The 22,060-nt window shown below is 57.0% G+C and overlaps 6 protein-coding genes across 6 annotated transcripts; 1 reads left to right on the forward strand and 5 right to left on the reverse strand.

The window, feature by feature from the left end:
* Nucleotides 1–1,269: 1,269 nt before the first annotated feature.
* CH63R_00884 (uncharacterized protein) lies at nucleotides 1,270–3,308 on the reverse strand (the record flags this gene model as incomplete). The annotated part of the gene is made up of 5 exons (XM_018295859.1): nucleotides 1,270–1,466; nucleotides 1,923–2,896; nucleotides 2,955–3,042; nucleotides 3,135–3,217; nucleotides 3,280–3,308. 5 exons carry the CDS (start codon nucleotides 3,306–3,308, stop codon nucleotides 1,270–1,272), a joined length of 1,371 nt encoding a protein of 456 aa, XP_018164221.1.
* A 2,046-nt stretch (nucleotides 3,309–5,354) lies between these two features.
* CH63R_00885 (FAD binding domain containing protein) lies at nucleotides 5,355–6,794 on the reverse strand (the record flags this gene model as incomplete). Its single annotated transcript, XM_018295860.1, is given in 5 exon segments — nucleotides 5,355–5,656; nucleotides 5,742–5,971; nucleotides 6,057–6,445; nucleotides 6,452–6,494; nucleotides 6,583–6,794. Coding segments are annotated over 5 exon segments (1,176 nt in total).
* A 3,346-nt stretch (nucleotides 6,795–10,140) lies between these two features.
* On the forward strand, nucleotides 10,141–11,738 carry CH63R_00886 (Integral membrane protein; the record flags this gene model as incomplete). Its single annotated transcript, XM_018295861.1, has 6 exons — nucleotides 10,141–10,335; nucleotides 10,430–10,661; nucleotides 10,770–11,028; nucleotides 11,096–11,164; nucleotides 11,261–11,287; nucleotides 11,363–11,738. 6 exons carry the CDS (start codon nucleotides 10,141–10,143, stop codon nucleotides 11,736–11,738), a joined length of 1,158 nt encoding a protein of 385 aa, XP_018164223.1.
* Nucleotides 11,739–13,305: 1,567 nt separating this feature from the next.
* CH63R_00887 (TPR domain-containing protein) lies at nucleotides 13,306–14,208 on the reverse strand (the record flags this gene model as incomplete). The annotated part of the gene is made up of 1 exon (XM_018295862.1): nucleotides 13,306–14,208. One exon carries the CDS (start codon nucleotides 14,206–14,208, stop codon nucleotides 13,306–13,308), a length of 903 nt encoding a protein of 300 aa, XP_018164224.1.
* Nucleotides 14,209–17,304: 3,096 nt separating this feature from the next.
* Nucleotides 17,305–18,297, reverse strand: CH63R_00888 (Ester hydrolase c11orf54-like protein; the record flags this gene model as incomplete). The annotated part of the gene is made up of 1 exon (XM_018295863.1): nucleotides 17,305–18,297. The coding sequence occupies one exon, from the start codon at nucleotides 18,295–18,297 to the stop codon at nucleotides 17,305–17,307; it is 993 nt and encodes a 330-aa protein (XP_018164225.1).
* A 672-nt stretch (nucleotides 18,298–18,969) lies between these two features.
* Nucleotides 18,970–21,565, reverse strand: CH63R_00889 (Quinate utilization pathway activator; the record flags this gene model as incomplete). Its single annotated transcript, XM_018295864.1, has 4 exons — nucleotides 18,970–19,164; nucleotides 19,296–20,232; nucleotides 20,333–21,154; nucleotides 21,252–21,565. 4 exons carry the CDS (start codon nucleotides 21,563–21,565, stop codon nucleotides 18,970–18,972), a joined length of 2,268 nt encoding a protein of 755 aa, XP_018164226.1.
* Between the last annotated feature and the right edge of the window lie 495 nt (nucleotides 21,566–22,060).

Genomic DNA, 22,060 nt, shown 5'->3' on the forward strand with positions numbered 1-22,060 from the left:
GCAGAGAGAAAAGGATCGAAGGATTGTTGAAGGCGTTGAGGGTTGGCTGAAGCCCAAAGGAACGGTCCCGTCAAGGGTGTCAAGATCAGATAGGACGAACCCCCCCCCCCCCCCCTTTGCTTGAGTTTGATGTTGCGAAAAGCCGCTCCACCCATTGGAGAAAACGGTACCTGACTCACTCGAATGACATCATGACCAAAGATCCGGGGGGGTTCAGGCGGGTTTTCGAGGCTGAACGAGCAGGACACCCGGAGGTCGAACGGCGACATCTGAAAGGAGTCCGAAGGGGAAACGGTTTGGTTTTGGAGCCGAGTTCCCTTTTTGAGACTTTCAAGAGTCGGTGTTGCATCGGGACCAACTCGTTTCATCGCTCCGCTTGTTTCGCAAAGTGAGACCGAGGAACCGGACACTTTACAGACTTGCCTCTTCTAACACGACGCGGAAACTCGATACTTGTCCAGGTGGTGTCGTCCCACGACTCAGTGCCTCCTCCCCCAATTCAATCAACAACCGCCTCCGTTTGAGACAGCGGGAGTTCCTTGGCCAAAAGGCCCTCACACATGGACTACTGCCCGGGAAGAAGCCTGCAGTAGGTAGTCCCCCGTGTACCGCGTGGGACGATCGGCCGATATCTTCCTAGAGAAACCCCTGTCTACCCAAAGGTAACAGTCGACTCTACACCGTAACACCCTGCAGAGAGTTGAGTAATGTGTAACCTGGAAAGCTCAAACGGACAGGTCGTGACAGCACCGGTCTTTGTACCACTTCTTCGAGATCGAAGGGGGGGAGGGGGGAGAACTTCAATCTTAATGTCCGCTTGTGACAGACTCTGTAACAAAAAACCCCCCCAGCGCCATCGCCCATGCACCGTTGTTGATCTTTTTTCAGATGTGAGACTCGAGTCTGATAATTCTTTCCCCTTTAGAGTAAAATCCGCAAGTGACCCCGCGAGGGCGGTTCACTGAGTATGACTCGCCGGGCGACAAGTTGTAATCTGTAAATCCCCATCATAGTATATATGTATACGGGACGCGCCCTATAACAGAAAAGTCGCCTTCACATCCTCTAGCTTTCGTTCGCCAAAGTCTTTCATTAAATCTATTCATCCGGATTCCACTGTTCTTTTCTTGCTGCTCCAGCTAGGTTGGTCCCCCCCTTTCTTCCTCCACGGACTATATCCAACACATAACAGCCAACTGAACATTTTACTGACCACAGTAGAACAGCCTGTCAACCCAGTACATTCTTTTTTTTTCCCCTTCCATCACTTCAACCATGCTCCTCAGCAGTCTCTTCTTCTTTTCTACCCTTCTCGCCTCGGCAGTTGCGGTCCCGCCCGCCGATCTTGCTGGCACCATGCCCTTCGGCTCCATCACCAGGCGACAGCACAAGGACGTTGGAGCATGCGGATCGGTCCAACACTGCGTCGGCTGCTGCCAGAGTGGTGCATGCTGTACGGAGGCCAGCTGCGGATGCCCATAGTTTCTTCCTTAGGCTGGTGATGGCTCTCAGGCTGGTACCCGAGGCAGGCTCTTACATACGCATAGAACATATGGATGACGCTTTTCTGATATCAAATCTCCCACCATCTGAACATCGTCCCGTTTGCCCGTCTCCGTGAAGTCTTTTTTCCCCCCCATCCTGTGTACACACCCCAGACTCCCCATGTAGGTTTACCTGTACCTGACAGATCTCTCTGTCCACACGGGGAGGGGTGTGTGTGTGTGTGTGTGTGTGTGTGTGCTGACTGCATCGCATGTTCTCACGCGGCCGTTGACCGGGGGGTCCCTCCTTCAGCCCGTCCGATCTCTTTTACCTCATCTCACCTCCCTTCAGCTCTTCTAAGTTCTGCCCTTCTCTCGTCTCTCGTCACCCCCCCGGTCTGTCTGTCGTTTCCTCTTCTTCCCTTTGGACCAACTCACTTTTTCCCGTACTTCGTCCCGAAACAACATCATGCGAATACGTCCCGAAATGAGTCGCCCCGTCTGCTTCCTGCTGACGCTTCTGCGCCTCGCGGGCTTCTCCCTCGCCCTGCCCTCCTCCTCCTCCGCCGCCGCCGCCGCCGCCGCCGCCACCGTCGTCGGGGTCGACCTCGTCTTCCCGCGCAACGACACCGTCTACCGCCCCGTCTGGCCCTTCCCCATCGTCTTCGCCGTCCGCAACGCCTCGCAGCTCTGGCCCTCGGACGACGAGCACTTCTCCTTCTGGGTCAGGTGGGACCTGACGGGCTACACCGACATCAACGACCCGGACACCGGGCAGCTCTTCACGTCGGGCGTCTGGCAGACGGACAAGCTCAACCGGACGACCGAGGCCGTCGTCGCCGTCATCGACGCCTCGCGCAGGGACCTCGTCGGCGCGCCGCAGCGCCAGTTCCGGCTCAAGTACACGGCCACCATGTTCGGCAGCTGCCCCGTCAACGCCACGGCCGAGGGCGCGGATTCGCGGCCGCAGGATCTCTCCCACGACGGCCACGTCGTATTCACCACGACCGACCCCTCCGCCGGCGCCGGGGAGATCCCGGCCATCGTCGCCGACGAGACCACGTGCCCGGCGCCCGTCGGCCGCTTCGAAATCACGGGCTCCCGCCACGAGTCGGGCGCCCTCTGCCCCGTCGCGTCCTCGTCTTCCGGGTCGCCGTCCTCTTCCTCCTCGACAGCCTGCGGGCTCGAGATGGACGGCTCGCTGGCGGACGAGGTCGAGAGGACCATGCTCGACCGCGCCGGCTGTCCGCGGGGGACCTGGCCTGACCCCGACGGGGGGCTCTCGCCGACCTCGTGCAACGCGGTCAGCAGCGGCGGCGGCGTGGCGGGCGCCAAGAGACTCGGCGCTCGTGCCACGGGGGTCTCGGCGCTCGTGTTGACCTTGGCCGCGTCCTGGGCGTTCGTCTGACGGTCTCGGCCGACCCACACACACACACACACACACACACACACACACACACACACACATACGAAGGGTGGCCGTCACTCGCTCGTAGGTGAGCAGGAGGCTGAGGGATACTAGGCTCTCTTGGCTGGTTGGCAGCGGGGGGGAGGGTATCTGTTCGATAGAAATTTTGCTTTGTTCAGGAAGGCTTTTGGGCATCGTGTATAGACTTGAGGCGGTGTTATGCTGTCATGTGGATAACATACCCGATACGGCGGCTGGAGTATGGAGTTTTTCGTTGAGAAGTGGACTTTTCCAAGAGGTCTTGAGGGGCTCGCCGGGATTAGAACTGCGGCATGAGGTGTAATAGACGTTAATCGTTAATTCATCATCCATGGAACAACCACACACGTTGAATGTTGTGGATTTGCTTGTTGCATGTTTTTTTTATTTACATTTGCGATGCCACCTTGAGAGTATTATTACTTGCACAACGTCCACATCACAAGGCTGGTGGCTAATGTTTAGTTAGGCTGATGCCAAATTGTGATTCGGGTCTGTAATGATGTGTTTCTAAAGATGGAATGCGTACGATACTGCCCTGTGCATAACTACCTACGTCTAAATCAGATAAGCTTACCCTTTGTAACTAACCTAGGCTTTTGGCGTGGTATTGTAGCGTTGCACTACGTGGTATCAAAGTTTTAGAACACGTTTACGCAAAACAAATGTTTCTTTAAACTTCAGGGTTGTCAGATGTTGATTATCTTAGCCAGGTCTGCGTTCCTCCCTGACTAAACCTTATTATACATTTGAAACGTTGTTCAACCGACAAGAAAGCAGCGTCCTTTTTATGTAGATAAGAGTGTTTCGCTACACTCTAGATACGATCACGCACGAAACAGGAGAACGGCTACCCAGTCAACTTCGTCAGGAGTGCATTGTAAGGTTCTCATTGTGCTTTGTCTCTCCACCGTGGCTGACCATAGCGTTCGTGACGATTATGAGAAAGCAATGTTCCCTGGCCTCTGACGGTTGCGCCAAAGTCTCAGTCGCGCAGAGACTCAAGACGTTGGAGCGTGCCGGTTGTCGCAAGAGCAGGGCGACGGTCTTCACTCAGCCGAACATGCTCTTCTGCTGGCTTGGTAGTAGTGGAGGGCTGGCATCCGTTGAGGCCACGAAGGACATAGTAGGACTTGGTTACTAGGGGCTGCAGTACAAAACGACGAGGTCAACAGATGGGTTTGACCCGGTGGCTACACATAGCTCTAGCCCTAATTCCCCCTGACTACCCAAAAAGGAGGAGGACCTTACATAGGTGTTCTGTGGAGAGTGACTGCGCTCTCATCTTGGCCGTTCTTGTGAGTCCTCTGTAGGCATGCGATAATCAGAAGTTGGTGTTAGGGGCGCTTACATAGATAGAGCAATGGGTTAAACTTAGAGATAGGTCTAAGTAAGTAACGAAATTCATCATCCGTTCCCTATAATCAGGAACAAGGAGGCTATTATATAGACCTTAGGACCCCCATGGCAGAGCTCTAGGGGGTTTATTTAAACTTGAAGCTCCTTGTCCTTCTAGGTATCCAGTAAGGGCAAAGTGTAAGGCCTGGAAAGGCACACAGCATAGACACACAGTATCAGAGCACATCCCGCATTGTTTCCCGTGAGCCATTATTTCCCTTTCGAAACACACCATCAATACAGTCACAGCTTGTATTGACTTTCTGACTTCCTGACAACCACAGTTGACAATGGCCCCAACCACCCGCAAGCCTTTTCGAGCTCTGAGGGGTCAATAGTACCTTTAAGCCCTTTTCCTTAGCTTGAAGGAGCGAACTGGGCATCTTTGTCGTCTCTGCTTCCTTGGACGCCGTCGACTCCAATCATCCCTTTTTCTCCTCTCCCTTGTCACCTTCTCTAGTTTTGGTGTCGTCGTCGCTAACTGGGCATGACTGGTAGCAATAGCGAACGACTGTTGTCGACTGTTAACGACATGAGAGTCCTTAACTATGGGCCAACATTGACACGTAGTCCAAGAGACGGGCCATCGAATAACGAACCCCCATTTTTCACGCGTTCAAAGTATTGTAGTCTCTCTGGACACCTTTCCAACTGGAGGGTGTTCTCAGAGATCCCAGTAGTCCTCTTGTATGCAAGGGGGCCTCCCTCTTGCCAGTGTGGTAAATGAGGGTAGAAGTAAGTTTAGTTAGAAGTTCAGTCTATATAGATAGCATTTCCAGTTCATCGTTCCACTCTGTGCTACACCTTTAACAACATCCTAGGCCACATAAGTGGCACTTGGACTAAACCGGTAGGCAAAAAGACTAGAGGCCTGCATAGCCAGATGCAGTTAACACCAGAGACATGAAGATAGCCGTAGACGGTAGTAAAACGACTGGATTATCATTAAGTAGCTGTAAATCTATCTATAAGTCTAGGTGCCATCATCCCCCCGCCTCCCCCCGTGCTGACCCCTCGACGAGTCTCTACAGGTAGACGTAGCAGAAGGGCGACCCGTCGATCGTGTTCAGGAGCTCCCCGATGGTGCGGTCCTCGGCGAGGACGCCCAGCTCGATGAGGTCCTCCTTGGTGGCGTCGCGGCTCGGGGGCAGGTTGAGGATGGTGATGGTGCCGGCGATGTCGAAGGCCTCCCAGAGGTGGAGGGCCTGCCAGAGCCAGTAGACGCGGTCGACCATGGCGTGGTGGAGGAAGAAGGAGGGGTCGGTCGGGGAGGAGTAGAGGTCGCTGGCGTCGCCGTTGGCGACGAAGTGGCCGGCGGCGTGCATGCCTAAGGGAGGGGGGTGCCGTGTTAGTCTTGTGTCTGGCTACTTTCGAGCGAGTATTCTGCTTTAGCATGAAGGAGAAGCACATACCGAGGAAGCCCTGGCTGAAGCGGCCCTGCAGCTCGTCCTGGAAGGTCTGGATGTTCTTGGAGGCCTGGCCGACGGTGACGTTGAGCAGGTTGGTCGGGGTCAGCCAGGTCGAGGCGGCGTAGGCGCTCAGGTCGCGGCTGAGGCAGCGCGGGTTGTGCTCCATGGCGCCGTTGGGGTTCGCCTCGAGGCCGCGCATGCCGGGGGAGACGGGGCCGAGGTTGACGGTCATGCTTTTGGATGTTGTTAGTCCGGTTCCAAGGCCACACGATTCAAAGACCACACGGTGTATCCGAGAGGAGGGGGGGGGGGGCTCACTTGACGAGGGGACCGCTGGTGACGCACCCGCCGCCGTGGCCGGAGGGGACGTAGATCTCGCCAAAGGGCGAGGCGCTGACGCTGCCGTTGTGAGGAACGTAGGCGCCGTCGCCGCTCAGACTGGTGTCGCTGCCGTCGAAGACGGGGGACTTGCGCGGGTCGTCGGTGTGGGCGAACCAGTTCCAGTAGGGCTGGGCGCCGCGGTAGCCGCACTCGGTCTTGAGGGCGTTCTCGTAGGCCCAGGTGTAGTAGCGGTGCCAGGTCAGGAAGTTGCCGGTGCCGTGGATGGAGCGCGTCTGGTTGATGTGGACGGCGACGAAGTCGTCGTACCGGTTGCGGGCGCCCGGGGCGAAGGCCGGGTCCGACTTGGAGGGCGAGGTGAGCAGGCACTGCACGGCGCCGATGTACTCCTTGCGCTCCTTGGCGGAGAAGGCGGCCCTATATAGCGGTTGAGAAGGTTTAGGAGGATGTTGCCGCGGTTTGGGTGATTCTATGAGAGCCCCTGGTTTCTCGGGTGACGACTTACCAGTCCCTGCGCACCTGGGCGTTGAACAGGTTGCAGCCTCCTCGCTTGGAGAGGGTCCCGTTGGCCTCGGCGGCCTTCAGGTTCTCCAAGGCCTGGGCTTGCAGGTCCGCGAGGATGTCTCCGGCGTCGCGGGCCTCGAGGGGCGTGTCGAGGGGCGCGGCGGAGGCGACGGCGGACAGGCCGAGGACGGCCATGATCTTGACGGGATGCATTTTTGAGTCTTTGGTGGGGGGAAGTCACACTTTGATGAAGGGATGTTCCGAATGCAAGCGACCGCGTCGTGGAAGGGGGGGAGAGGAGGGGACGAGGGGAAAGGATCTGCAAGGGGAGGAGGAGGAGGAGGAGGAGGAGGAGGAGGAGGAGGGTGTGATAGAGGAGGAGGCGACGGGAGATTCAAGAACATGGTATTGGAGAACTCGGACGGCCTCTCTATATACAAGGAGATGACTTCCTTAGTGCCGTTGCTCGTATCACTGCCGTGTTCTTTTTTTAATTTCAGCAATGTTAGTGGCAGTCACGTTGGCGAAAGGGTGGAGGGGACCATCGCCACATCTTTGCAAGGCCCGGGGCCTTTGGTTACTCAGTCGTTGGTCAACAATTCGCATGTTCTCGTTGCCACACTTGTAAAAGGGAGGGAGTGGGGGAACGGAACGGCTCTTGGAGAGAAACTCGCCCTCTCGGCCTTTTCGGTGCTATCACCCCAGACAGGAAACTCGTCTTCCACGCCCCCCTGATCCATGACCCAAGAGCCAGCATGGTAGACGCGGTGGGGACTGATGGGACAGATCCGATCGAATGAGCACTGGGGACCGAGTGCAACGGTGGTGGAGGGCGGATGGTGGATAGCGGATGGAGACCGAGAGGGAGAGAGAGAGAGAGAGAGAGAGACGGAGAGAGGGAGAGAGTAGCATCCCGAGGGAGAAGAGGGGGGAAGCTTGGAAGACCTGATGCTCTGTGAAGGCGTGAAGGAGAAGAGGTTTGTCGTCGTTTAAAGGTTTCCCCCCCTTCAGCCTTATATCTGGGGATCCCGCAACTTTATGCGAGTTCCCCGAGTCGATGGCGTTTCTCGTGAGTCGTGAGTCTGGACGGGCAAAGCAAACACATCAAACCCTCTCAAACCTGCTCAACACGGCACTTCCAGCATGTCCCGAGCCGTGCCTCCGGGTCTGTCTGCCGCAGTAGGTGGTCAGAAAGCAGAAAGGGTGGTGGTGGTGGTGTGTTGTGTCCCACGTGTTTTTCTCGTATGCGTGTGTGTACTGCGCCGCAAGCAGCCCGTTCCCACGTCCGGAGGAGTTTCCGTACACACGCAACTTTTGCAAAAGCTGGAGATTTGAACGCCACCCCCCCGACGCCGAGGGAAATTGGAGATGGATTCTCGACCTCCCGCTGGTTGGGGGGGACAATAAAAAGCTGCAGACTTGTGTTGGTTCCAACTGGCCAGGCCATGCGGACGATCCATAGTTCTGTCAACACCAACTGCTAGTTCCAACGGGGGAGGGAGAGGGGAGAGCTCGGGGAACATGCCTCACAACGGCCCGCGTCACACCACCCCGGCATGGGTCTTGCTTGGGACATGGGTCTTGAGTTGTGGACCTTGAGGCATGGATCCCTGATGCAGGGTTGTGACTTACCGGAGGCTGCTACCGAAATGGCTCATGAAAAGACGAAGCTTGACTTCAATGTCATTGACATCAAAATGTCGTAGCAGGTAATGCAGTGACTACTACTGTTCGAGTTGGTGGCTGGAAAAGCATGGCTCTCCCGTTGATGATGATGATGATGATGACCACCCCCGTTGGGCGTCCGGAAAAGAGTCAAGCGACTGGGAGGGAATTAATTGCTAAAGAACGCTGACGAACCTCGCTTTTTGCTTTTTCTTTCTTCCCTTCTGACGCTGTGTACTACATAGTACCACACTGATACTCCTGCCCGCCCCAGCCCCGGTTGTCCCCCCCCCCCCCCCCCCCCCGGTTCGAACGCCGTCCATTATCTGCAGACAAACGACCAACAGACATGGACATGCAGGTCCTGCGTCTGTGGAACACACTAACACCGGACCGTCATGGAAGGGATCGTCCAACACGGGCTGACTTACCTCATGGAGACACACACGGCCGGGCTGTGGGGGCCGCGGCCGCCCGTTGTCCCCCTCACACCCCCCTGTCAGTCGATTCGGCCAAGTCGGATTGTGCTGGATCTCCTCTCGTTCAATGGAATTTTTTTTTAATTTTTTTTTTGCGGCGCCTCTCGCCGGCCGGGATCACATTGAACGAGCGAGCTCAGAAGGAGGCGGCGGGCGGCGGGCGGCGGCCAGGACGACGACCCAGATTGCTTGCAGATATGGAGCATCACATCGTATAATATGGGACGCAGTGAACAAGGGGCGGGCGTGATGGCTTCTTCCGGGCCTCGCGCAATTTGAGGCGCGCAGATTCTCCCATGCAGCCAAGCTGGTGAAGTTGGGGAACACGAAATGAGTCGAGGAACTGTCAACTGTGACAAGAGACCACCGACCTGGCTGGAGCCTCGCCGTCACCATGCGGTCCATGACGGAACTTTTGAATGTTTGTATTTCAGAGCCTTGATTCAAAGGCAAGGGAGGGATGGTGCCAGTCTGCTGTTTGAAAATGCTAGCTTGTGTGTGATGTGTATCCTAGAGAGGAAGACTTGGATATCCCGTTGATTTTTAAATCCAAATTAAACTCGACATCCAGTTGGCCAGAAGTGAGAGTCAACTCAATCTGAGAGTGAAAACGAGTATCTGCCAATAATTACAAAAGGTCAAGGCTCCAGGATTCATTCCTCCTTTCACATGGCCCCCTACTTGACCCAACTGCCCATTCCGCACAACACCCTCCGCACCATGGCATGATGGCATATCATATGCAAGGGGGGGATGAAGCAAGTCTCCGACGGCGTAGCAATCCCCAGAGAGATGCCGTCCAGCCAACCCATCGAGAGCCACACCATCATCCCGCGCCGCAGGCGTGCCGAAACCCATCCCGTCGGAAATCATTGTGGCTCAAAGAAGCCGGTTGCATTAGTGACCTCGCCACCCAAATCATCCCTCCGACGCAGGTGAAGAAGCTGCAACAGCTCTTCACACACACACACACACAAGTCCCGGAGAGAGAGAGAGAGGGAAGTAGTAGAGTAAAGTCGGGAAAACGGGCTGCAGCAGGGTTCCGACGTGACGACGGCACGGGCGACTTGCATATAGTCTCTGTTGTCTAATTCTACAACGGGCATCACCCGCCCCGGAGACTAACACGGGTTTCCGTTGTACTTGTTTCTTTTTCTTCTTTCGTCTTCTTTCCTCGCCCTCCAGACCAGCCAGCTCACCCCTTGAACGCAGCATCTCCGACTTTGTCAAGACTTATTTGCGTATATCCCACACCACAACCTCGCGCCCGGGACATCCTTCTTGCGTCTCCTTTCTTGACCTCCCTTTCTCCCTCTCTCTCACTCTCTCTTTCTCTCTCTCTCTCTCCATGTATATCCCGTCCTGAGACCCTCGCTATTTCCGCCAGCGCCCATGCGCCTCTTCCCCCAGCTGCAATGTCCTCAAGCCAGACGCCGCCGGCCCAGCCGATCGACCCCGAGTGGGCCAGGGAGAGCAACACGGCCATGATCGTCGGGGTCACGGGCGGGTTCCACGCGCTCGCCCTGCTGTTCGTCGGCCTCCGCGTCTATACCCGCATGGCCATCGTCAAGGTCATGGGACGCGATGACATTGTCGTCGTCGCCTCCGTGGTGAGTAACAGAAAAGTTCCTATGGGCTCTCATAACTCCTCTCTTTTGCTACGGAAACGATGGAAAATTAACCGACGACACACACCCCCTCCAGCTCTGCGCCGTGGCCGGCATGACCATCTTCTCCGTCCAGGCCTTCTACGGCCTCGGCAAGCACTCCCTCATAATCCCCGAGGAGGACATGGTCGTCATGCGCCGGTCCAGCTTCTTCCAGTCCATCATATCCTCCATCGCCGGCCTGGCCCTGCTCAAGGTGTCCATCGGCCTCTCCCTGCTCCGCCTCAGCCGGAGCACCTGGTACTCGCGGTCCCTGTGGGCGCTGATAGGTGCGTGACTGACCCCGATCGTGAACTTTGTACGGTTTTGTCCTTTTTTTGCATTCATGTTGCACGTGTGCAAATAATCTAACGGGCTCCCCTCCTCCTTGTCCCCAGCGTTCGTCTCGGCCTACAGCTTCATGGCGTGGATGACCTTCTTCTTCTTCTGCCAGCCCCTGGAGGGCTACTGGGACAAGAGCCTGAAGCCCAAGTGCTACCCCATCACCCTCTTCATCAAGTTCGGCCTGATCAACACGGCCTTCAACATCTTCACCGACGTCTGCTTCGCGACGCTGCCCGTGAGCATCATCTGGACGCTGCAGATGAAGCTGAGGACCCGGATCTACCTGATCATCGTCCTGAGCCTGGGGTACTTGTACGTCGTTGCCGGCCTCGCGCGTGATTCTTTTCCGTCTCGCCCTTTTTTACTAAAGATTACACAGCGCGGTGGCCATGGGCATCATCAAGTCTGTGTATCAAATCGCCTACGGGAAGGATACGGACAAGACATTGTAAGAGTGCCTTGTGTTTTTCTTCTTTTTTCCCCTTTCCTCCCCCTTTTTTCTGTTTTGGTCCACGGATACCATCAAGTGCTAACGGTCGTCAAGCTACCAAAGCATCCAGTTCTGGGAATTGTAAGTTCTTATTACACGGTTCCTTCTCCCGTTTTCAGACACACAACCAAACTTACACCGCGCGCCCCCTCCCAGCCTGCAGCTCAACCTCGGCATCATCGCCGCGTGCGCCCCCTCGCTGAAGCCGCTCGTCGGGCACGCCCTCAAGATCTCGTCGGGCGACCGGTACCACGGCGAGCTGTACGAGAACCGGCGGCCGCGCGGGACCCGGACGACGACCAACACGTCGAAGCGGCGGCAGGGGTACAGGGTGCACGACAGCCGCGGGGAGTTCGAGATGCACGACCGCCCCTTTGCCGGGTCGCCCGACGTGCGCCGCACGACCGTCGTCGACGACGCCTACGCCTACGAGAAGGACGGGAGCCGGGGGTCCGGGAGCGAGGACATGATCCTCAAGGACGACGGCGGGCGCGGCATCATGCGGACCACGGAGATTTCGATACAGCGGTGAGCGTGTGTAGTGAGGTCGAGTGTTTGGCCACAAGTGTGTCAGGGTGTAAGGTCTGGTCGGTTTATTTGTGTAAGGGTGGGAAGAAGATGGCCGACTCGACAATCTCTCTTGTCAATTAGACCGCTTGCCCTATTATTATTAGTAACTACTACTATAGACTTACAAGGAAGAGTTCTGTAATTTACTAGGATGTGTAATTCTTCTACTGCTAGTTTGCAGGAATTAGGGCTGCCTAATTAGCAGATTAGAGTTAAGGGGGCAATAGCAATATAATGCCAGTGTTCTCCTAGGGATGAGAGACGTCTCTAATTAGAAGTCCCTAGCCTAGAAGCGAAATGCAGGGGAGGGAATGGCTGTGTTATACGGAGTTGGGAGTTGTGGTTAGTTTCCTATTCCGACACATCACTACAGTCTCATTGCTTAAATCCAAACAGTTCGGTACAGACTAGAGCCTCCAGTAGCAGCGAACTACTACCCCGAAGCTCCGGCGGGATTGAATTTATACGACTGGAGCAAGCTGTTCTGTTTCAAGCATTACTACCGCTCGATCCAACAGAGCAAAGCAATTCAGGGGCCAGATATCAACCGTGGCAGCCGAGCTCCGCTAGCATATCTGGGAAGCACTATTGGACGATTCGTCACGCAAATACGGTGACCCAGTGTCCCATCTGTACTTTGGCCTGGTGTATCTAGTCAATGGTGTTCAGTAGCTGCGGGTCAGGACCTTTTCTCCATATGCATCCATCAGCCCTCCCTATACGCCGATTGGCCCTCTCACGTGATTCAACGTGCCGTCGCGTGCCTTGCGGAATGAAGGCTCTTAAAGACGGGCGCGGGAGAAAAGGCGGGACACGAAAACCCGACTCCTGCTTTGCGGAACGAAACGCTCCTCGAGGACGAGCCTGGAAAAGAAGCGGGCTAGAATGCGCTGAAGAGTTCCCTGGGCGTCCAGGATATGACACTGCAACGAACACCAGACATCTTCGCCGGGTGAGTAGATGGAACTATGTTGATCTTCCATGTGTATCTGTCCAAGTGACAATGCGGCCAAAGCAGAACGGCCCTTTGAATTTAGCAACGTAGCGAAGTAACTTCCAAACAAATACACAAGAACAGTAGAACTCTTAGCGTCCCGCATTGAACTTTCCTAAGGCAGCCTACAATAGGGTATACTACATTAGGTAGGCAATAGCCTAAGGATGAGGTGCAGGTAGCCTTTTTGCAATCATTAGGGGATTTAGTATAGAATAGTAGTTGGTTTATTTATCCTAGTAACTCCTTATAGAATTTCTTACTTTGAAGCAGTAGAACAAATTGTTAACACTATGTAGCACCCTCAAATACAAGCAGACACACATGTCAAGCGTAACAAGAGACGAGAAAGATGACAGAAAGAATGATATCTTTTCGCAATGTCACCTCACAAACGTCCGTAACCAAGATTTCCGAGTGCTTGAACTACAAAGAGAAAAACATATGATTGATCGCTCTCAACGCCGTAGATGCCATCTGCCTATCCCCCCCTCGCTCTCTTCCCGTCCACAAGACACACCCGGACTTTCAAGCCTCAAACCTCGACCCCGAGCCCCGAGACCTCCTCCCTCGCCGCCGCGTAGAACGGGCTGTCCCTCCCGACGGCGTCCTCCTCCAGCCGCAGCCCCTTGAGCGCCAGCTCCCTCCCCTCCGCCTCCCTGCCCAGCTCGAACGCCTTGCGCGCGGCGGCGATGCACATGGTCGACACCTCCCGCCCGCGGAGCCCCTCGGCGTCGTACGCGCCCAGAAGCGCCGTCATCATCTCGAGCTCGTCGGCCGGGTCCGCCGAGCCGGCCTCGGCGAAGCGCTCCAGCCTGCGCCCGATCTCGGCCCTCCGCGCCTCGCCGTCGCCGAAAGTCGCGCCGCCGCTACTACCACCGCCACCGCACGCGGCGCAACCGCAGGCGAAGCCGTAGCCCTCGCGCAGGGCGCTCTGCCGGGCGTCGCGGAGGCCGAGGTGCTCGTCGAGGTAGGAGATGGTGATCTCCTCGTCGGCGCGGATGTCGCGGGTGGCGTGGACGGTGAAGGCGCGCAGGGCGGCGTTGAAGTTGCCCTGGGCGTTGGGCACGCAGGCGTGGTTGAGGCGGGCGACGCGGGGGAAGAGGGCGCGGGTCCGGTCGCCGATGTCGAAGTTGTTGTTGCGGAAGATGTTGAGGACGGCGTGGTTGGCGGCCGTGCGGGCCGGCGCGGACCGGCTCCGCCACAGAGACTCGAGCCAGCTGAGCACGCCCGACTTGCCCGGGTTCGGGGCCAGCGCGAGGAGCGACGCCCGGCCGGCGTCCGAGAGGAGCCGGGCCTGCCGGAGGAGGGAGCCGCCGCTGTCCGACGAGGGGACGGTGAGCAGGGCCTCTTCGGCGAGGATCCTGCGGCCCCGGGGGATGGGCTTCAGGGCGAAGACGCCGAGGCCCTTTCCGGCCGCTTGACGGACGGCGAACATGGCGGGTTTTGTTGTTAGTCTGGCACACGTAATGGCACACACACACACACACACACTTTCAGGAATGTCTTTTGGGGGTTTGAAGGTTCGTTCTGCCTTCTCTCACCCTCCCCCCTGATGGAGGAAAATATTGCGCTTGCGATAAGGCCCAAAGCGGCAAGGGGCCTTTTTTGCGGAGATTACCGCCGGGACGCCAGGGTCCTTGTATTTTTTTATTTTATCTTTATTTTTCATTTTTCTCGTTGATGTTTCACATGTCTGAGTTGAAAGGGGGGAAACGAACGAGAAAGTCCTCTGTGTTCACCACTGTTGGTGTGTTCCGTCTCTTGTGTCGTCGGACTCAACTTAGAAACACCAAAGTGACTAAAGCCCAGTTGCTCCAGTGTATTAATTGTGGTCTTCTCCACCTCGCCGGCCGGAGGGATCATGCAACATTGTTTCTGTCAATCTTGCGCCGTGAACAGACACAAAGTTGCCAAACAGAAAACATTGTCAAGTTGAAGTCGCAATGAATCAACTCGACGGTGTTGTGGGAGCAGCTTTCAAGTTGTCATGTTTAGTTGTTGAGTGAGTAAGTCAGACTACCCACTTTTCGGCACCCCCCCCATTTCGGCACCCCAAAAATGAAGCTATTCCCATCATACTCGTCGACTTCAATTAATCATTGACTTCTTCTAGATGCAACAACAATACAGCTTTCAGCTTCACTAGGGTATTCAGAGTCGCTGGATTCGGCTGCATCATCCTCTTTTTCCCCAGCCTTAAGTTGCGCCTGCTGGATGTCTTTGATGTTGGCGAACTTAGTGTTAGGATCCAGCTGGACTGCCCTTCTTTTCCTTACTGCAGTATTGGTGACTTGGGCCTGCAGAAGCTCCAGTTTCTGCTGGGTATTTGCCAGCTCATATGCCTGCTCGCTGAAGCCTTTTTTTACCTTCCTGAATAGAAGGCGTTGAGTAAAGGCATCATTCTCCAGCTCTGTGAATAGCTTCAACTGCCCAGCTAGATCCTTCATCTTCCTTGGCGTCGACCATGCCACTGCAGATGACGCAGATACCCATCCTTCAGCTTCCTTGCCTCCAGACTGCCCTTTGCTGACCTGATCAGATGATCCTGATGCTGCTGGTGTTGATGGGAGCAGTAGGGAGCTCATCAGAGGCTTCGCCATAGAGACAGGCCATAACCCTGTCCATTTCCAACCACTTCTAATGTTCTGCATCGTCATACCTGCAGTACGAGCCTTCTGATAACAGCCTATAAAGTTCCTCTTGCCTACAACAGTTGAATCATTCCACTGACCAAGGTATCCAAGCTCCTTCCTATAGGCTGCCTTGACAGGGCTGAAGACTGACTGATCAAGTGGCTGGAGGACATGGGAGGTATGTGGCGGTAAGAACAATAGATGGATGTTGTTTATATAGCATAACCACATAAAGTCAGTCGTTGTATGACTCCCATGTCCATCCATGATCAGCAGCCTGACCTCCTTGCCCTGAGGAAGAGTCTGAGGGATGAAGACCTTCTGCAGCCATTCAACTGCAGTGGCATCTGAAGTCCATCCATTCTCCGTTGCAGTGAATTGCCATCCTTCATAAGGGCCAAGGTCTAGAGGAAACCACTGCTGCTGGACTGCCTTGCCCTTATAGATAACGAGGGGATTCAGAACATGGCCCAGGGCAGAGATGCATTCGATGATGGATACCCATGCCCTTGATCCAGGCTGTTTCTTACGTACAGACTTCGTCTCAGACATGCCCAGCACCAGCCCATTAGATCCCTGGCCCTCAAGGATACCAGTCTCATCCATGTTGTATCTATTAGCTGGTTTGATGCTGGTGATCTCTGGTATGGCGAGTAGTTTGAACCAGTCCCTGATGACCTCAGTAGATGCCCCATTAACACGCCTAGAATCGATAGGGCGACTTCTCTGGACCTTGACTGATGGATTCCTCTTCAAGAAGGCTTGGATCCAGCCTTTTCCTATAGGCTCTGTATCCCCCATGGCATGGAGGATCCTTTCTGCGAATAGCCTCACTTGCAGATGGGTTGGGGCAACACCAAGGGCATGCTGAATGCGAACCCATTCAGCCAGTTTAGCCTCCTGACTAACAGAAAGTCTCTGCAGGTCAGAAAAGGCAATTGACCTTGGTTGAGTGCCCTTAATCCGATACTGAAGTGTTGATCTTGGGATGCCATACACCTGACCAGCCCTCTTAATGGGCATGCCGTTGGTTATTGCGTCAAGGGCCTGATTGACTTCATCTTCGGTATACTGGCCCATAAGGTCGAAAAGAAGCTCTGAGGAAAAAATGAGGTTATTCGCATAAGTATAGAAAATGTTGTTGATGTTGAAAGTTGAGGGGTATGTTCTGGTGATGAGGCATTTGAGGCATTTTTGGGGTGCCGAAATGGGGGGGGTGCCGAAAAGTGGGTAGTCTGACTTATATCAAGGGAAGAGTAACTGTAAATGCCGACTTGCATTAGAAAATGTTGAAGCCAACTCTTACTCTTCTATCAAAAGCTCTCATAAGAGTTGACACATGTTCTTCCATCTAGATTACTACTGGGTCTCTCGTGTTCATTGTCTTTGAACTATACTTGGAGTTATACAATGATCAACAACGTCTTTAAAACACCCCGCGGCGACATAGGAAACGTGCCGACCCACAAAACGGATTGCTTCACCTTCCTAATCCGGAAACCGGAGAACTTTGTTCTGCTTCGTGGGAAACTAACTGTATGTACATGGCCCAAACTACTGCAGTTGGCGTACAACCACCAAGACTCTTCAATACTTCAGACAAGATGCCCTCATGGACAAGCTTCGTATAGTTCTGTCAAGTCGCAAGGCGACAGTCGGTATGAGAATTCGATGGCATCGCTCTGCACAGCAAGTCGTAGAACAACAGAGGAACGACCGGCTGCTGTCAGGGTAGGTGTCCCATCGTTCTACTAAATACAACATCCACCGGTCTTCTCTTCACGTCGCTTGCTACTGAATGTCTCACGACGATATAAAAGTTGATAACCATCCTGGAATGGGTTCCTCAACACAAAAACAGTGAAACTCGTTTTGTTCGCCCTTCGGTCGAGATCTACTCAACTCGAACCCGCCGGCCGGTCCACCCGATAGATGGCCTTGGCGGTGTTGAAGTAGCCCTCGTACTCGATAACGTCCCCCTCGCCCTCGGCCTCGAAGTGGTAGTGGCCGCCGGCATCCTCCCCGGCCGCCGAGAACGCGTGCGTGTGCTCCATCCGCAAGGCCATCCCCCCGGCCGGGTCCGCCGAGTGCAGCACCGACAGCCCCACGACGGGCGCGTCGAAGTCGTGGAACGTCAGCCAGTCCTCCACCGCCCTGCGGTCCCGGAAGGGCAGGTCGCGCTCCGGGGGGAAGTCCGGCATGACGTGGTACGTCGCCCTGCCCGCCCTCACCACGAACGCCCCGCCGAGGCTGACGGTCCGCTCGCCGCCGTACGCGGCCCGCAGGCCCTGGCGGATGCACTCGGTGAAGCTCTTCTCCGGCCCCTTTCGTCCCCGCGCCGCGATCCTGAGCACGGGGCCCGGCTCGCCCCGGGACGCGAACAGATTCGCCATCAGCCCGCAGTCGGTGGAGGGCGCCGCCCGGACGCTGACGGCGTTCTTCTTCCCCGTGGTACCGTCGCCGCCATCGCTGCCGCGTTCGATCAGAATGACCCGGCTCTGGTTGTCAATCTCATTCTCGCCGAGGCCGCCGGACCAGCCGAGGTTCGGCGCGAGCTCGCTGTTCTGGCCGAGGACGTGGAACGGCCCCGCGCCGGCGCCGATGAGGCCGCCCCTCTCGGGGCTCATGCCGATGGCCCTGGCGACCTCGGGCAGGGACCAGATGGTGTCGAGGCGCGGGCGGGGGAACAGGTTCGGCTGGCCGCCGACGTCGGCGATCTTCTCGTCGCCCGAGAGGCCCTCGGTGGCCAGGTGGAAGGGGGCGGCGCGCAGGTCGGGGCAGCGGACGACGCCGACGGACGCGTGAGTGTAGTTGGCGGCGAGGGGCGCTTGGAGGTGCGCGGCGATCTCCTCGAGGCTCGGGGGCGAGAGGGGGAACGTTTCGACGCGCATTGTTTGGGGGGGGGGAGGGGGGGGATACTATCTGGTCGGGTTAATGGATGGATGCAAGCAGAAGTTGGGTTTCGGTGAGCTGCCAAGAAATTGTAAGGGTTAAGCCGTCTGATGAATACCCTTTTCCGCTCCTGGCCGGCCGTGGACCGTGGTGTAGGGGGGGAAGTCCGCGCTGACGGGCGGACTTGATGACGCGATCAAGGAGTTTCCGGAACCGGAACCGGAACCCGGAACCCCGCTTTGACGATTTCGGTTGCCGGGCGGGCCGAGCCGGGAGGGAAGTTTCTGGCTGATGCCTCCGAACTCCGGACCCGGTAGCATAACAATATGGTGTTGTCTTCATTTGCACACGCGGATCTTGAATTTGGGGAAATGGTCACAGCTATGCTTTGCAGGCCAAGCTTGGTGTTAGAAAAGTGCATCTGTAAACCCTCAAAGACCAATACAAGTGTTTCTTTTTTAAATCTGAGGTGGCCAGTATGTCCAGGAAACATAAGTCAACAGCAAACGGGATACAAAACATGCTACTTTGAATTATACTTGTCGTCTTTTTTGAATGCATAAAACCCTCTTTGTTACTCCCCACACCTTGGAACCCGTCATTTCCTTCCGTGATAACTTGGTTGACTTGTGTTTTCTGCAGCAGCAGCAGAAGACGAGCGGGACATCGGATCACGCCGGCGCCGGCTCGCGGTCGACATCGACCCAGCTCTTCAGGCTGTTGGTGTTGACCGTCTCGCTCCGGTCCAGCCGCGACAGCGCGCGCGTGAAGTCGCGCATGTACTCCACCGCGCGGCGCGCAGGCCGCTCGTGGGGCTGGAAGGGGCAGTTGAGGAGCGTGACAGCCACGTCGCGGACCTTGTACGTCTGAGATCCGGGTGTCAGTCGGCATAGCCCCGTTCTCGATAAGCAAACACACACAAACACACACACACACACGCACACACACACACACAATACACATCGGAACAGGGAACTTGGACGACAGAGAGACATACCAGGTACAGGCCGTTGGGCTCCAGGTAGACGTACGGGATGCTGTGCAGCAGGTGAAGCATCTGGCGGCAAATGTCCTCCCGCTCGGCCCAGTTCTCCCTGAGGGCCTCCGAGACCTCTTCCGCCGCCGCCGCCGCCCCCACCCCCGACGAGGGGTTCCCCAGCGCGCTCTCCTGGATGACGACCTCGACCTTCTCCAGCAGCAGGCTCTGCAGCCACAGGTGCGTGACGTGGATGTTGGCCCTCATCACCTCGGCCTGGCCCCGCATCACCTCGGAGGGGTCCGGCGCGCCGTCGGCCGCCTGGCCGCGCGAGTGTCCCGCCGGGCTGCCGTAGCTCGACACCGCGGCCCACCGGCCGTCCGGGGTGCCCGCGACGGCGGCAGCGGCAGCGGCAGCAGCACCGTTATCGTCGTCGTCATCGTCATCGTCGTTGTCGTCGTTATCATCATCGTCTTCGTCGTTGCCGCCGCCGCCGTCGTCGTCGTAGCTCTCGGACGAGGCCCACTGCCGCAGGGGCCCGGGGGCGTTGTCGAGCATGTAGCGCATCTCCAGGAGGAGCTCGCGCAGGCGCGCCAGGCGGAAGGCGGGGCTCTGCCGGAGCTCGCAGTCGCAGCCCACGGTCCTCATCTCCTCGCGCAAGCCCTTGAGGAACACGCTGGAGTGGATGTTGAAGCCGTCGGCGAGGACGAAGGCCGGACCCGCGCGACGGCGGCGGCAGCGGGGTTTCGGTGCGTGGGTCGTCGGCGGCGTATCGTGAGGGACGGCCGCCACTGTCGTCGTTGTCGTCGTCGTCCGGGACGGCCTCGCGGGGTCCAGGATCCTGTCCCTGAGGATGTGCTCGTCGTCGATGGCCAGGGGCATGAGGGCGTCGTAGTTGACTTCGCGGAGCTCGCCGGGGCCAAAGTACGACAGCTCGACGCCGCGGCCGGTCTGGACCCTGTTGTGTCTAATGGATGTCCGTCAGTCCGACCATTGTATCATTGGAAAAGAAAAAAAAGGAACATGGACGGAGCGCAGTGAGACATCAATCAGCTTACGCGTAACCATAGAAGAGCATCCAAAACGCCTTCTTCCGCAGCTGGGTCTCGATGCAGTTGAGGCCCTCGTACTCGGAGATCCTATGCAGGCCCAGCAGGCGCGAGAGCTGCAGGTACTCGACGTCGAACATGCGGCTCCGGTTGACCTGCCCCGTCTGGAAGCAGGCGACGGACAAGACGTAGCACACGGCCCACTTCCGGTGGTTGATGCGGTCCCAGTAGCGGGCGGTGCGCTGGCGCATGCAGATCTCGGCGCAGCGGTCGATCATGGCCGTCCTCGTCGTGCCGAAGCGGCGGCCGGCCTCGGGGTCGACGGCCCGGTAGTCGCGGAAGCGCGAGGGCAGCAGGCCGACGACGAGCGCGCACAGGCTGATGAGCAGCGCGGAGAAGTCCGGGTCCGTCACGTCGCGGTTGGTGGCCAGGTCGTGGCGGAAGCTCGGCCTGTGGACGACGGGCACCAGGGGGTAGACGAGGTCGAGGTAGTCGGCCATCAGGACGTGGATCAGCCTTCTCGAGCACAGCTCGTCGGTCGGGTAGCCCGGGTTGGCCACCTGTACCGACGGCGACTCGGTGTTGAGGTGGGAGTGAGCGGCAGCATGGGGGGAGGGTCCATGGATGAGGTTCGGCGAGGCCTCGAAAGGGGACCTGGCCTGCGATGTTCTCGGAGGATGGGGATGATGGTTACTCTCCGGCAAGACGAGAACGGGCTCGTTGTTGTTGTTCAGGGCCGGCTCCACGGGTTGGCGATGTACCTGGTTTGCGCCGGATTCACGGGGGGGCAGCTCGCCATCGCTCCCGGCAGACATTGACGGGAGGCGTTTCCTGCAAGTGGTGGTGGTGGTGGTGAGCAAAACGTTCTTGGGAGTAACTAACACGCTTACACCCGTCCGGTGTCTCTCTCTCACGCACACTCTCTCACCTGCGTTTCGGTCCCCGGGGCCTTGTGGGCACGAGGAAACTGCACACGATGCCGAGTCTGCGGCAATCGCGGCACTGCGTCCGTGTCTGATTCTGCGTCCGATTCTGGACGGCGGCGCGGGGCGAGGCCTCTCCCTCGCCCTCGCCCTCGCCCTCGTCGAAGCGGCATTTCCTCCTCCGCGCGCGGCAGGCGTCGCACGCCCTGCTGGCGATGCTGGACCTCGCGGACCCCGGCTCCGGCGTCCTGCTGGTCCGCCGAGGGGTCGACGTCGGCGAGAGGGATGACGGCGGGCGGGGGCTCGAGCGGCGGCGCATGCTGGTGGACCGACGACCAGGGCTGCCCGGGGGTGCGGAGAAAGTAAGGGAGGGAGAGAGAGAGAGAGAGAAAACGAGGGGGAGAAAAACGAGGGGGAGAAATTTGGAAAGAATGCGGAGAAACGGGTGTTTTTGGGACAGGACGCCCGGGATACGCCCAGTATACATGCGGGATACACACTTTCGACACTAAAATGCTCTAGTCGATGCCCTCCGGCCCCCCGGCCGGGGTTCCCACCCTCGAGTCTTCGGATGGGGAGGATTGGACATGGGATGGCGCGCGTCAGGGATGTTGCAAGTCAAGGATGAGGTCGGACGACTTCCGAGATCTATTGATCATGGGACACACGTGTAGATGGGGGGACATGGTCTTTGTGAGGACCCCCATGCTATTTTGGTGGTCCGTTTCTTCGCCAAGAATACCTTCTTCACCTTCTTTGTCCATTAAACGAAACCATGCTGGTGTCTGGCGTTGTTGATATTGGTTTGGCGAGA

The sequence above is a fragment of the Colletotrichum higginsianum genome, chromosome 1 (assembly GCF_001672515.1).
Source record: "Colletotrichum higginsianum IMI 349063 chromosome 1, whole genome shotgun sequence".
Taxonomy (NCBI): domain Eukaryota; kingdom Fungi; phylum Ascomycota; class Sordariomycetes; order Glomerellales; family Glomerellaceae; genus Colletotrichum; species Colletotrichum higginsianum.